Source organism: Saccoglossus kowalevskii, chromosome 1, assembly GCF_978046115.1.
Source record: "Saccoglossus kowalevskii chromosome 1, keSacKowa6.1, whole genome shotgun sequence".
NCBI lineage: Eukaryota > Metazoa > Hemichordata > Enteropneusta > Harrimaniidae > Saccoglossus > Saccoglossus kowalevskii.
Genome location: NC_140641.1, coordinates 753887 through 769124, shown reverse-complemented (window position 1 = coordinate 769124; position 15238 = coordinate 753887). Strand labels below are relative to the sequence as shown.

The window sequence follows — 15238 nt, the reverse complement described above, 5'->3', positions numbered from 1 at the left end:
TCTGTTTTGGGCATGGTTTAGTTTTGCGATGTAAAATAAAATATTTATTAAAATAATAATACTTGATTATTTATTTGGGGTTTCAGCCCACAAATTACGGACATGATCTCCATGAATTACGGTCAATGTTTGTCTTCTCTCGGTTGATTGTCACGGTGTTGATCGACGCCCTTCCTAAACTCAGTATGGAGAAACCAACGGGGATCGACATTCCAAACAAACAATCAAAATTATCAACGAAAGACGATATTTTTCTAGATATTTACAAACATACTGTCATGACAAACATATGTAAAATTAACAAATACACAAAGAGGTGTAATATTAGGTTTTATTTTAGGCTTAGAAATATTTTCTTTCACTCAGCCCATGCATGTAACTGCCATTTAGCTTTACGGTCCTTCAGCATCGGGGGAAAACAACAATAATTATACAAAACACATTGCGAAGACTCAACAATCAGGAAAGAAACCCCAGACAACCCTGTCGTACTTGTGTTGAAATACATTTTGTATTTCACGTCAGAATATTGTTTAAAATAAAATATTCAGTCCAAGCCAAATCGAGGTCAAAGGGTCAGGTTGCGTGCATATAATTATATATAGTTAAAACAAAAAGTATTTGAACTTTTGTCAGCTGTTCAACATCTATAAAAACCAGAAAGACAATTATAAGACAATGTGAACCTCGGAAATTATTCTGTTAGTCCGAATTTTAAATGCGCGCGAGCGAGCAGGTGTGCGGCGATATTTCGGGGTTTGCGCGGTCGAAAATAAAGCGGAAATTGTCCGGTCGAATTCAACAAGCGGTCGCAGAAGCGAGAGAAAAAGGTGATTGGAAAGCGGAAGCGGGCGGGAGGTTGTGCGAAAGGAGTACTGTAACTTTGCACAACTTTCTTTTAAATCGTTTTATTTTCCAAGTCAATATTCTATTTTACTAATACATTTTTTTTCTAACGCAATGGCGAAGAAAAGAAAGAAAGCGTTGACAGACGAGGCAAAGAAAAATCTGCCACTCAGTGTCGCACTCTGACACAGCAATTTTTTTTCAAACATCGGCCATTTTGTTTCACCATGAAAACCGTTTTATTAGATGTCTTATCTGAGACACTTGAAGGATTAGCTTGTTTGTAAACTGTCAGCGTGTACAGTGGGACAGTAATATTTGTCAGAGGATTATCCCTCGTTGTTCGTTTGCATAACAATGGAAAACCCGAACGTTCCTGGAGTACGGACTCAAATGCCAGCAGTTTTCTTCATTTTTCGCGCTCGAGCTTGAAATTATTCATTATCTGACACTCTTTATGAGTTCTATGATATCAGTGGTTAATATGTTTGGCCATTTTTAGTGTATATTTATAATAATGCAGCAAATCTACAGTGTTTTATTAACCAAAACTGTTTTTCGCGTTTTTCTCGAGTTGAAGTTTTGATCGAGAACGACTCATTGGGACCGCCGCCAAATCAAGTGCGTTCGGACTAGGACATTCAAACTCGCAGTTATCGTTCAAAAGATAATGATGGTGCGAAATATGTCTGGGTTTTTAAAGAAAATGCTTTGTCACAGAATAATAGTCTGTTAAAGGTGCCAAGTATGAAATAATTTGGGGACAAAAAAACAAACCTGCATAGAAATCGGAATAATAAGTCTTTTGATTATTGGAGACGCATTTCAATGGACTTGATTACGGACAATGCATAACTTAAATTTCACCAGGAAATTCCGCAGTGTGCTCTCGCAATCGCGTACTTAGTCATTTTTACAAGGTTCGCCATTTTTGATGTCACGTGATAATTATGTAAACAATGTCTGTCCAGTTTGTGCGAATTTGCACCTCGATACTTAGTCTTTTGATATATATAACCTAAATTACTGCTCTGAACGAGACAACAGACAGGGAATGTTTTATTTAAAAACGTCACAAAACCTTCTCGCTACCTTAAATCCTATTATTTGTGTGAAGACACTCGTGGTACAGTGGACAAGACAGTGCGCTGGGAACTCAAAGATCGCAAGTTCGAATCACGGATTGGACACTCCTACAAAAGACATGAAAGACGTTAAAAACATAAACAGCGGATTCAAAAACTCAAGTCAGAAAAACAGAACACATGAATACTACCTCACATGGAAGCCAGTCGAAGTCGACGAAGAACGAACACAGTTGACAGCTGTAGGTCACGTGCAACAACAGACACGAGGAGCATGGCTGCTCTCCAAATGGGTCCCTTCTTTTGTATTGACCCCCTAATGATTACTGATCCCCCTTTCTAACTCTTCCCCCAAAAATAATATATCGCCCCTTTTAAAATGTATTGACCCACAAATTAATGAATATTCATGAGCACAGAAACATTTACGTCATGAATAAATTAGCATAATTAAAAAAAAAATTGAATAAAGTGTAGGTACGTCTTCTGGAGTCCTGCCATTATTTGCGCAGTTTAATGTTCGCGTAGCGTATTTTTGTAATTTTTGGTAAAAAGTGATATTTTCGTCTTCTTGTTAAAAACTGTAAGTCCGATTGTTTTAATATTACATATATAGGTACTACATGTGGACCTCTCTCAAATTTGTTCATTTTGTGATGATATCTTCAATTCTCTAATTTTGATGAATATTTTTGTCATTTTTGGTAGAAAGTGATATTTTCGACTTCTTGTTAAAAACTGTAAGTCCGATTGCTTTGATACTATACATATTGTTCATTTTCTAATGATGTCTTCAGTTCTTTAAGGTAGAGATGCAGGTTCGTGGGCATTTTTCGTGAATTTTTTTTTTTTTGCTTTTTCTCACCCAGACAGTCTTGGCTAGATAGTGTTAAAATTTCAGAGCATTGTCATTGTTGGAACATACTCAAAAATCAATTTTAAAATATAGGAAACCGAGGCACGCGTATGTGATTAAAAGTCCTGAAAGTTTGTTTGCGTTGCTCTTTGATTGACAAGTCACTGTTGATGTTATATGCAAATGATTGCTGGCCCCAGTTACGGAGCAGCCGGTGTGCGACTTCCTGTCCTGGCTCTCTGTTTACTTACCTCAAGCGCGATCAACTAGCAAACTACAAAAACAGACAAGACGTAGACGCTTCCAGCATGCAAGCGGAATGAAACAAAACATTCACTTGTAACTGATAAGTAAACTTTTTCACCCTTAAATAAATTGGTTTTTCATTTATTTTCATGTAGGAGGTAGCGTCGATAGGGCGATTTAATTTTCGCGCAAAACAAGGCCACAATTTGTTTTGTTTTCTTGGTGCATAGATTTCAAGCTTTTTCGTATTGTGGGCGAAACTAAAAAATGTTTCCACAAATTTTTACTCCAACGGCATTTTAAAACTGAAGTAAACATTTTTTGTTTCGATGTAATGATTATCGTGCTGATAGAATTGTGATGCAATTGACAAACAACACTGCTGTTGCTGTCATCGATAACTAACTTTTCAGTGCCAAAATACACAAACATAAAATGCTCGGTTAATTAAAAATAAATAAAAAAACCTGGAAATTAGCGAAAAATCGGCAATGAGATGCTGTTTTTAAACACCGCGGACAAATCATGCACTCTGCGATGCCATCTTGGTTACCTTAATCGGAAACCCCTTTGTCAGCTAGCATGCACCGGTAGCGATGTCGCAAACTACGTTGTATGGTCGTGATCGGCGACCTCTGGTACTAAGGAACTCTATGAATGAGGTATTTCTAGAGGTCAGAGTTTGTTTAATTTGCATCGACCTGTCTCGTCTGTAGTTGAATGAAACCTGCATCGATTTACAATAGTTCCCTTTCCAATGTGACTTTATTTCGAATAGCCGTTGTGTAGTAAAATATTAGGGCCCATTTCAACCTGGTCGTCTAACTTCGCACGGTCCACGGAAACTGCGTCATACAAAGTATTTTTTAAAGGTTTGAGGGAAGGTAAATTTAGACTCAACCCACCCAATGGCGATCGCTATGTTTATATAACTGTATGAATAAGTCATCGGCTTTACGTAATCCATTGTGTCCCTGCCCCAGCGGAATTGATAACACGACGCCATGACAGTTTTCACGCTAGGTTGAGACTTCGCGGACGATTTTTTTGTCCGTTTCCCTCGAATTGTAAATGTTTTTATTTTATTTTTTTACCTGACGATTTAACATCGGCAAATTACGGTATATGGTGTATTTCTAGGAGTTTCTGTTACACATATGAAGCGAATAATTCGTTTTAAATCTTTTTTTTTACAAAATGGCGATTATCTCAGTTTCATTTTTTACTCCAAATTTCAACTTTAAAACTATTTAACTTCAAGACGGTTCATTTGTTTTCGATGAAATTTTCGGGGGTCATTATTCAGGTCTATCCTAAATAAATGGCTTTGTATGGTTTACTGTCTTTACTGGAACAGAAACATTAGAGCTGCCAATTAGCGGCTCTGTTAACTGTGAACGATTTATAAAATGTGAATGTTTCAAAGAGCACTGTGTAAAAACTTTTCAATGGAAGCACTAATAAATAAGCCATTATGTTCCTAGTAAACAGAAGTTTTAAATAAGTGTTCTTAAATTAAAATCAGGGTATGCATTCAAAAGTTAAATAGTTTTAAGTGCACTTTCACCTAAAATGCATGATTTTAACCCAAAATCAACACCACTTAATATGGTATCATAGTACATTATTGTAAACCATAAAACTCAAAAGTTTAAATAAAACTCTTTCAAATGATATATAACTTGATTGGTAAAAAGTATATTTTACTCATGTAATTACAGTAATTAGAGACAATTAGAAATATAGTCTCCCAACCTGCATCTCTACCTTAATTGAAATGTGCATTGCTAACAGCGGAGCTATCTCAGCCGATAGGCTGCTTGTTATAAACTTCTAGTGCTATCACACTGAGGGATCAGATTTCAAACTGGTACTGGACATCTCTACCCAAAAAAAACTCGACCAACACCTAGTATGGAATTTCAGTTGTGAGACATGACAAAACAAATGCTGCCAGTGGTAGATTTCGCCAACTAAAAAACAAAATTAATGCAATCAAAGACGCTGACATGAAGCGTATTGTGTTGGTTATGGTTGGTTGGTTTTCACGCATCCCCTGAAAATGTCGTAATTTTTTGGATTGATCCATTGCACCATTGTTCTCCACAAGGGGTTTTAGGTGGGCGGCCCATCCAGTTTTATGGCCGCCTAGTTACTCCATAGACCCTCTAAAAAGAGGGTCTATGGTTACTCTCAACATCCTGCCCACCAACATACATCCAGCTGTAATTATTTGCTTGCATTGTTCTTCCCAAGTCAAACAAAGGAGTAGTTGCCCAACCCTTTATTTTGCTATTGTTTCAAGAGTCCAGACATAAACAATGACCACTGGAAGTCTGCAAGCAGTTATCCAGTGTATTCATGGCAATGTGTCAATCGATTAAAATGCGGTTTCCGGTCGGACAAGACCGTGCGGTCAGAAATTAAGCGATAAGCAGTCGATTAAAAAGTGGTAAAAATGGAACGCTGGGTGAAATGAGTACTTTATTTCATCATTCGTTATTATTTTAAGTCGGTATTTATTTCTTCAAGTTGTCATCTTTAAAATTTATATTGTTTTATATTAACACTGGTGACGATGTTTTTTTCTGTTTTCGGCGATTTTCTGTTCAATATTTACTGACACAGACTGGGGTAACATTTTGAACTTACGAAGTAGTGTTAGTGCATGTTGCTTGTCTCATTTTGTTTTCTGATTAAAATGATATCGCACATCCATAATGGTCGCATATTGATACGCTTGTAAATAATATTAACGTAAAAGTCAAAACAACCTAGACTAGAAGTCAATTCACCAGTACCGTATTACCCCGGGCACGTGCCCCTCCCTGGGCAAGCGCCCACCCCCCTGTTTTCACAAAAGTTACATGTTGGGGACATCCTCGGTTAAACGCCCAGGGTGATTTTTAGCCAAGAACGGGGTCAACAATAAAGTATTATTTGTCAAAAACGAACGCGTTTGATTTATTTAAATAGTGGGTTTGTTACGTAGTTCTCTTTTGGGAGTGTGTGGTGGCCCTGAAAAGTGCCGTTTTGTTTGTGTTTTTACGTAAAAACTCAATGGAACTTAAGGACGTGAGATGAACCACGCAGCATGTGGCACACACTTTCTGCTTTCTCTTCATTCACGATGAATCCAATATTGCAATAATCCATACCTTGGTGAGTGGTTTGAAGCACTTAGCTTTGGTTTCAAAACGCATCGCCAGGCGATGGACGCGGGGCTTTTTGGCAACGGCCACAAACGTACCCGTGTCCAGCCATTGGTTGGCCACATAGAGGTCAAAATACGTGTTCTATTTTTACGCGTTAAGTTTGGCTCTTCCGTTTCACCCCTCCGGAATGTTCTACTTTCGCAGTCTAATCGCAGGTTTTTCAAAAAACGTCGAAAAAAACAAGAATTAGTGGAAATGTTCCTGTCTTTATTACAAAACTGCTGAAAAACCGTGAGTTTTTGCCTTAGTTATTTTTTTATTGGCGAAAAACTACAAACTCGGCAAATTTGGTTGCACAACTTCCCTTTATCATATACACCCAGCGACACCGGTGCCAGCTGACTGCGAACGGAAGCTAGCACTTTTGAGACATCACGTCGTAAACTTGCTACTTTCTTTCCATCCTTCATCACAGCTATGGCATTACGGTCATGTGGATTATTTTTCTGTCGTTGAAGAAAAAACATTTTGCCGACCTCAAGTCCATTACGATAACCATAATGAGGCGTGCCGACGGTGGGAACTTGTTGCATCATAATTTTGTCATGTGTGTGGGTGCGTGAATAAATCATGTTAATGAGGTTGACCAGAGTTTATTTTCAGTCTGTTTTTTATGTATCGCCATTTGGATATGTTTTTGTATTCACAATAGTTTGTAAACATTTCACATCAGTAATAAAAGGTTTATTTGTTTCATAACCCTGTCTGCTATTCTTCAGTAATTATGATGCGATGTATCAATACGTGCGTGAACAAAATTATGCTAATGAGGTCATTGCCATCTTGGATTACAAGTGGTAGTCTTTCCCGGCTGTTTCGACTTGCACTGATCACGGTTACTAAAAATGTAACCGTGCATTGATTACAATACTTGCCATACTTTGTAGCCAATTTCCGTGAGTAATACAACTTTATTCGCTGACATAAAACAAGTTTTATTCTTGAAATTCGACCCTGTGTCTTAGTGTTCCCACAGTTCTTGACCGAGTGCTCATGTTTATTGAAACCTCGCATAAATCAAGAAATAAGTACGTGTACAAAGTGTATGAAAACATTCCTTTATTTGACCTTATCATACGATCACAAAAACAACTTTTTAAAATCTTTTGTGGGGTGGTCCTCGGGTAAGCGCCCACCCCCAATTTTTCACGATTTTGTATGTTCAGGCCCCTGGGCGCGTGCTCGGGGTAATATGGTACATCCAACTATGGCTTCCTAAGTTGTTTATATTTAATCAGATACTATTTCGTCATCATGCTTTGTTACCTTTCCTGTTTATACCTCATGAGGGCGTTTTTTATGGCAAGATGGCGCAAACGGAAGTCCTTCGCAGGTTTATGGTTTCTTATATTTAAATCATCATAACTCTGAAGATGTTTTTTTCAAATTTATAATCAATATACATAACTTGATAAATACAAACACCAAATTAGGCTCTATTTAGTGTCCCTTTAACTACTATTTGTGTTAAAAATATTTATTGACTCTAAATACATTTTTTTTAACAATGAAAGAAAAACTTTAAATGAACACTACCACCCTAGTACTTTGTTTTTCACTGCTTGAATGACGTGAATGCGAGTGGCACGTGGTGTACATCGGCAGTAATAATAATAATCCTTATTGAAACCGTATCCCAGAGTGGGATCTTAGTTGAAAATACAATAAACAAAAACAAGTAACACAAAAAGATAGCAAAAAAAAAAAAAAATAAAGACAATCACTAACATTTGAAAAAAGAAAAAAAAATTAAATTATTTGGCATTTCAGGATTTTTTCTTGTCGTAATTTGAAACAAGTGTGGTTGAATTTTCCTAGCTCAATGATTGTTTTGTCATTTTTACTTTTTAGTATACATGTATCTGTAAGGTATTCATCATCCGTCCCCAAGTTGCTTTTATTGTATTAAATATTCTTGATCATGATTTCTCGTTCCTCCTTGTATAGATTACAATTGCGAAGAAAATGTTTTTGGTTCTTAATTTAAAAATGTTATTATATCTGCATCTTTCGATTTGAAGGGTATGAGCACTTATTCTGAGTTTTGTCATAGCAGCTCTATGATTTGCATTTTTAATTGTGGTGAGATATTTTTCATATGCAAATTCTGTTTTAATTTTCCTATAGGTTCGTAACTTGTTTTTATTGTTTTTACCTTTATTGTCATCGTGTAATGTTTCTGCGTGATGTATTTCAAAGGATTGTTCTAGTTTGCGTGTTACTGTTTCAGTGACTTTTTTTTTGTTATCAAGAGATTTATGCTTTTCCCAAATATTTTTTTCCCAGCGATTTTCAATAGACTGCACGGCTCCAATTAAATATTTAGCATGATGTGGTTTTAATTCCGAAAGACGAAGATTGACATCTGAAATATCACCTCTCATCTGCAGTTCCTTCAAAATACGGTCAGTGGACCACGATGGAAAGTTAGATTTCAGCGAGTCCTTGAAAGGTTTGTTTGTTGACGGCGAGATTAAGGGGTTGCAGGCCAGTACAACAGGCCGGAACAAAAACAGTAGCGATGTTGTTGTCGCGTAGTTTTTAGCTCCGCTGTTAACTTTGTAGGGCGGAGCTTATCATATGAGTGATTGTCCATCGTCGTCCGTATCAATGTTTTACTTTTTCGACTTCTTCTTGAAAACCACAAGCCTGAATGCTTTTGATACATGTTGGTGTATTTGTACTGTGGGTGGAGCTTGGGTAGACCTCTCTTAGATTTGTTCATTTCTTGTTAAAAACTGTAAGTCCGCTTGCTTTGCTATTATATATATATATGTACTACAAGTAGACCTCTCTCAGATTTGTTCATTTTGTGATGATATCTTTAATTCTCTAATTTTTGTGAATATTTTTGTCATTTTTGGTAAATGTGGTATTTTCAACTTCTTGTTAAAAACCGCAAGTTTAATTGCTTTGATACTACATATATAGGTACTACATGTGGACCTCTCTCAGATTTGTTCATTTTGTGATGATATCTTCAATTCTCTAATTTTTGTGAATATTTTTGTCATTTTTGGTAAATGTGGTATTTTCAACTTCTTGTTAAAAACCGCAAGTTTAATTGCTTTGATACTACATATATAGGTACTACATGTGGACCTCTCTCAGATTTGTTCATTTTGTGATGATATCTTCAATTCTCTAATTTTTGTGAATATTTTTGTCATTTTTGGTAAATGTGGTATTTTCAACTTCTTGTTAAAAACTGCAAGTTTAATTGCTTTGATATTACATATATAGGTACTACATGTGGACCTCTCTCAGATTTGTTCATTTTGTGATGATATCTTCAATTCTCTAATTTTTGTGAATATTTTTGTCATTTTTGGTAAATGTGGTATTTTCAACTTCTTGTTAAAAACCGCAAGTTTAATTGCTTTGATATTACATATATAGGTACTACATGTGGACCTCTCTCAGATTTGTTCATTTTGTGATGATATCTTTAATTCTCTAATTTTTGTGAATATTTTTGTCATTTTTGGTAAATGTGGTATTTTCAACTTCTTGTTAAAAACCGCAAGTTTAATTGCTTTGATACTACATATATAGGTACTACATGTGGACCTCTCTCAGATTTGTTCATTTTGTGATGATATCTTCAATTCTCTAATTTTTGTGAATATTTTTGTCATTTTTGGTAAATGTGGTATTTTCAACTTCTTGTTAAAAACGGCAAGTTTAATTGCTTTGATACTACATATATAGGTACTACATGTGGACCTCTCTCAGATTTGTTCATTTTGTGATGATATCTTCAATTCTCTAATTTTTGTGAATATTTTTGTCATTTTTGGTAAATGTGGTATTTTCAACTTCTTGTTAAAAACCGCAAGTTTAATTGCTTTGATATTACATATATAGGTACTACATGTGGACCTCTCTCAGATTTGTTCATTTTGTGATGATATCTTCAATTCTCTAATTTTTCTGAATATTTTTGTCATTTTTGGTAAATGTGGTATTTTCAACTTCTTGTTAAAAACCGCAAGTTTAATTGCTTTGATATTACATATATAGGTACTACATGTGGACCTCTCTCAGATTTGTTCATTTTGTGATATCTTCAATTCTCTAATTTTGGTGAATATTTTTGGTAAAAAGTGATATTTTCGACTTCTTGTTGAAAATCATAATTCTGATTGCTTTGATACTATACATATTGTTCATTTTCTAATGATATCTTCAGTTCTTCAATTAACAGCGGAGATAAGGTGCAGGTTGGGAGACATTATTTTTAATTGGCTCTATAATTACACAAGTAAAATACAACTTTTGCCCATCAAGTTATCTATCATTTGAAAGAGTTTTATTTAAGCTTTCCAGTTCTATGGTTTACAATAATGTACTATGATACCATATTAAGTGGTGTAAGTTTTGGGTTAAAATCATGCATTTTAAGTGAAAGTGCGCTTAATATTTAATTAAACTTTTGAATGCATACCCTAATTTTGATTTAAAACATTTATTTAAAACTTCTGGTTACAAAGAACAAAGTGGATTATTCATTAGTGTTTCCATTGAGAAGTTTTGATACAGTGCTCTTTGAAACATTTTATAAATTGTTCACATTTAACAGAGCCGCTAATTGGCAACTTTATTTTTTCTGTTCCAGTAAAAACAGTGAACCATATGTAGCCACTTACTTAGGATACACCTGAATAATCCCCCCTAAAAATTTCTTTGAAAACAAATGAACTAGAAGTTAAATAATTTTAAAGGTTAAATTTTGAGTAAAAAATAATCGCCATTTTATAAAAAGAGTGATAAAAACGAATTATTTGCTTTATATGCATAAAAGAAACTTATAGAAATACACCATACACTGACATTCGCTGATGTTAAACCGTCAAGTACAAAATATTTACAATTCGAGGGTAACGGACGAAAAAAATCGTCTGCAAAGTCACAACTTTGCATTGCATCGTGTTATCACTGAAGGAGGGGCACAATGGATTACGCAAAGCCGATGAGATATTCATACAGTTATATAAGCATAGCGATCGCCATTGGGTGGGTTGATTCTAAATTTACCTCCCCTCATACTTTGTATGACACAGTTTTCACGTTCCCTGGTAAAATGGACCATGCGACATTAGACTACCCTGTTGAAATTGGCCCTAATATTTTGCTACACAATGGCTATTCAAAGTTGTTACTGCTCAATTCGAAATGAAGTCGCATTGGAAGGGGAGCTATTGTAAATCGAGGCAGGTTTCTATCAACTACCGACGAGACGGGTCGATTAAAATTGAACGAACCCTGACCTCTGGAAACACCTCATTCATGCCTTAGTGCCTTAGTACCAGATGTCGCCGAGCAATACAATGTACTTTACGACATTACTACTACATTACTAGCTGCCAAGGGTGTTTCCGATTAAGGTAACAAAGATTACATCGCTGAGTGCATGATTTTTCCGCAATGTTTAAAAACAGTTCACAAATAGTGGCAGACGATATGGCAGTTGGCGTAAAATAGAGCCGGACGAACAAGTGTAATGCAAGTCTTACAGATAATGAGATTAGAAAAGTCTAACACTGTCTAAAAAACAGGTTTTATGACTAGACAGTCAAATTTGGGAGGATTTTGATAGGAATGGGCATTTAATAGAGAGTGATCCCAAAAATTGAATGCTCCAAAAGTAAAGTAAATGGCTGCTTAGTCAAGCATTGATGCTAAATTTAATGATTGGCGCCATAAAATTGAAAAAAAAAATAAAAAGCAAGTATGAGGGTTTTAACACCAGGTTATTTTCTTTTTCATTGAATATAGATTCAAACCAGTTATAGTTATGTCCAAGCTGCATCGCAAAGTCACAGTGGATAATTCAAAATCTGTACGAGACTCTTCTACGGGCTCCAGGCGTAGACAGAGTGTATTTGATCGTCTTGGTCCTGGTGGGGGCAGAGAGGTAAGTGTGATTAGTATACACTCAAAAATTCACTTATTATTGTGCTTGGCTTATATCACACAATTTTTAGTTTTGCTGTCATCTTTGTTGAGTGGAGTGACGTGCAGTCATATTACTGATTGTCCTTCCTTGGTGACATCCTGTCATCTTGAAAACTACCAGCTCAATTGCTTTGATAAATGGTTCGTACATTTGTAAGACACGTCGGGTGAAGCTCTGTCAGATTTGTTCATTTTGTGAAGATATTATTAATTCTTTATTTTTTAGTGAATATGTTTTTCTATTTTTCACTTCTTAAAAACCGTGACTCCAATTGCTTTAATACTTTGATGTATGTGTATCTTGAATGGACCTCTATCATATTTAGTTTCTTTTGTGAAATTAAGGGAATTCACAGAAATAATATATTATCAATGGGTACATGTTGAGACACTTGAGTAATAGAATGTTGTAAGCAAAGCAAGATCATTTGTTTCTCCACTATGATGTTTATGTATTTATGCATAGCTCTATTGAAATAGCAACTGTCAGTTCTCTTATTTACATTTTTGACTTCTTCCTGAAAAGTCTGATTGGTTTGAAACTTGGTATACCATATAATAATACATCATGGTATCAACAATGGATCAACACTCGTTAAGCCGGTTAAAGCAGCTTGCAACATTGGTGTCATCTTCGATGATTCACTTCAGTTCAGTAAACACATCATCAGTACATACCAGAGCATAAACATGCATATCAGACGCATAGAACTCATTCGCCAACATCTTTCTGAGCATACCTGTCTTTAACTCATTCACATTATTATAACCGCTAAACTGGATTACGGCAATGCCTTAGGGGTGATCTCGTATTCAAACACCTGGGTTAACCTGGGTTAACCCGACCTGCCCTATTCAGACCTACTAGACCTACAATATGCAAATTAGTAGTAGGTTTAAACCTAACCTCCGGATTAACTGCCCATTAACGCCCCCACTGAAAACAAACAACAGAGAACAAAGAAGACAGACCTAAGGAAACCAAGGTTTTTCTTACAATACTGTTTCAGCCTGGTTTCAGTAGGAAAAAAAAATAAGATGTATATGGGGCTCCATGTTCATACTGAGTGTTATATTTTGAAGTGTTAAGAATTACTTGCATTTGTTTCACAAATCTATTTACATCATGTCATTTATAAGTGTGATGAAATTATATTCATTTATTTCAGTGATTGGTAATAATAATCAGTTTCCCACAACTTACATTTTGGTACAAGTCAATACAATTGTTATTGTTTTTCAATTTATCTGGAATTAATTACAGACGTGATGGTTTGTTATATTTTGTCATTAAATGTGAATCAAGTGATACCATAAACCCTCTATTGTGATATATATGGTAAATTAATGTTTGAAACAGAACAGGGAAAAAATGCACTAGAATTTTAATGAGCAGCTTCTTAGGATAAATTACTCACGTTATATATATATTTGGCATAGTCAGTAAAATATGTTTATCCATGGAGCGGACTGGTACATTTTGTCCGCAACAAGTACGGTCAGTTTTGTGTCCATGTCAGTTCATAAATTCATAGAACACATTTTTTGGTTAAGTTTGTAAAGTCTGTGAGATTGCGAGTTATCAAAATATGATGAAAGTATTAAATCGATAATGGCAACATTGTTTTCTACGAAGGCATCTGAAAACCACAGTCCCTCTATCACTGTGTCAAAACTAAAGTCAGGGCTAATGCTACGACTCCGGCGCTACGACCACCGTAACATTGTCAGCTGAAGGCATTGCGGGGAAATTACGGGTATTTACCGCTGCCGATATCTTACTTTTCTGTGACAAAATGCACACATTTTGAACCCCCGGTTAATTAAAAATAAACGATTATTTTAGAAAATACATCAAAGCACAGTGCCTTGAGGGACTGTGGGCGAAGTAGGCAGCGAGGTGTTGTTTTAAATTCCGCAGAAAATCATGCAGTCAACGCAGCCATCTTGGTTACCTCAATCAGAATTTCCCCTTGTCACCTAGCATGCATCGATTGCTATATCGCAACGTGCACTGTGTCGCCTTGGGCGACATTCTTAGGTACAAGCCACTCTATTAATAAGGTATTTTCAGAGGTCAGGGTTCGTTTTTTATAAGCAGTCTCGTCTGCAAATGAATAGCCGTAAATAATCAGCGCGAGTCCATTTAATTTAATTTTCTATTTTGATACTTCGTGTCACTGGTAATTGAATAAGAAAAACTGCAAATAACCGATGTGCAGCAAATCGAAATAAATTGTCATGGCGTACGCTGCATTTGTTTTTCCGGATTTTGCGATGCCGCACTCCTGAAAGAACTGTTTGAAAATTGAACGCGCAACAGTAGTAAAGGCTTGAACACAGTAGCGTAAGTCTCAAGTGCAACTTTGTATCAACAAATGTTCGTCTTTTGATACTTATTAGCTGTCAGAGACACATATCAATGGTCCAGCCCAATGAAAAGTCTGATTCACATCCTCTGCTCAATATGCGACTCGAGCATAACAGTTTATCAAAACAAAACAATTTATTCAGCACGCTGTTCACCGATATATAAAAGAGTGTTTTTTTAGGCAAGGCACACTGTAAAATTACTACTGTACACCAATAAATCGACACATTTTAGAGACAACTATCTAGTCTTCAAAAAGCAATGTAAACTCTGTCAATCCTAAAAATAAACAACAGCTTGAATGAGGTGTGAATGAGAACCGAACCGCAGTTTTTATGCAAATTCGTGCGATCGTCCTGAACCGCACTGTCTATTGTTTAAACTTCCAAACCGCAAAACTTGGTTTTGTTCGGGCGGTTTAGAGCGGTTAGGGTTTTCATAGGTTTGACCCGCATGTTTGAATATGAGATCACCCCTTACTCTATTGCTACGTTCACACGACAGCATTTTATCGGAGTCCTACGACTCGAGCCAGCAAATATGGCCGTGTGAACGCGTTCGACTCCAGCCAAGTTCGGCTCCACCAAACCCTCGGGGTTGAACTCCGATAGGGTTGAGTCCCGACATAGCTCTGATCGTGTAAACGCATCAGGGCCCACTA

At 36.1% G+C, this 15238-nt stretch overlaps 1 protein-coding gene across 2 annotated transcripts in view; it reads left to right on the top strand.

Moving 5' to 3' along the window:
• LOC100374861 (uncharacterized) overlaps positions 1–15238 on the top strand; it is a 104299-nt gene that overhangs the window by 5162 nt on the left and 83899 nt on the right. For both annotated transcript variants that reach the window (XM_085498224.1, XM_085498216.1), the window contains exon 2: positions 12027–12165. In XM_085498224.1, coding sequence (XP_085354350.1) covers positions 12046–12165 — 120 coding nt within the window. In that variant the 5' untranslated portion in view covers positions 12027–12045. The remainder of the gene's footprint in view (positions 1–12026; positions 12166–15238) is intronic.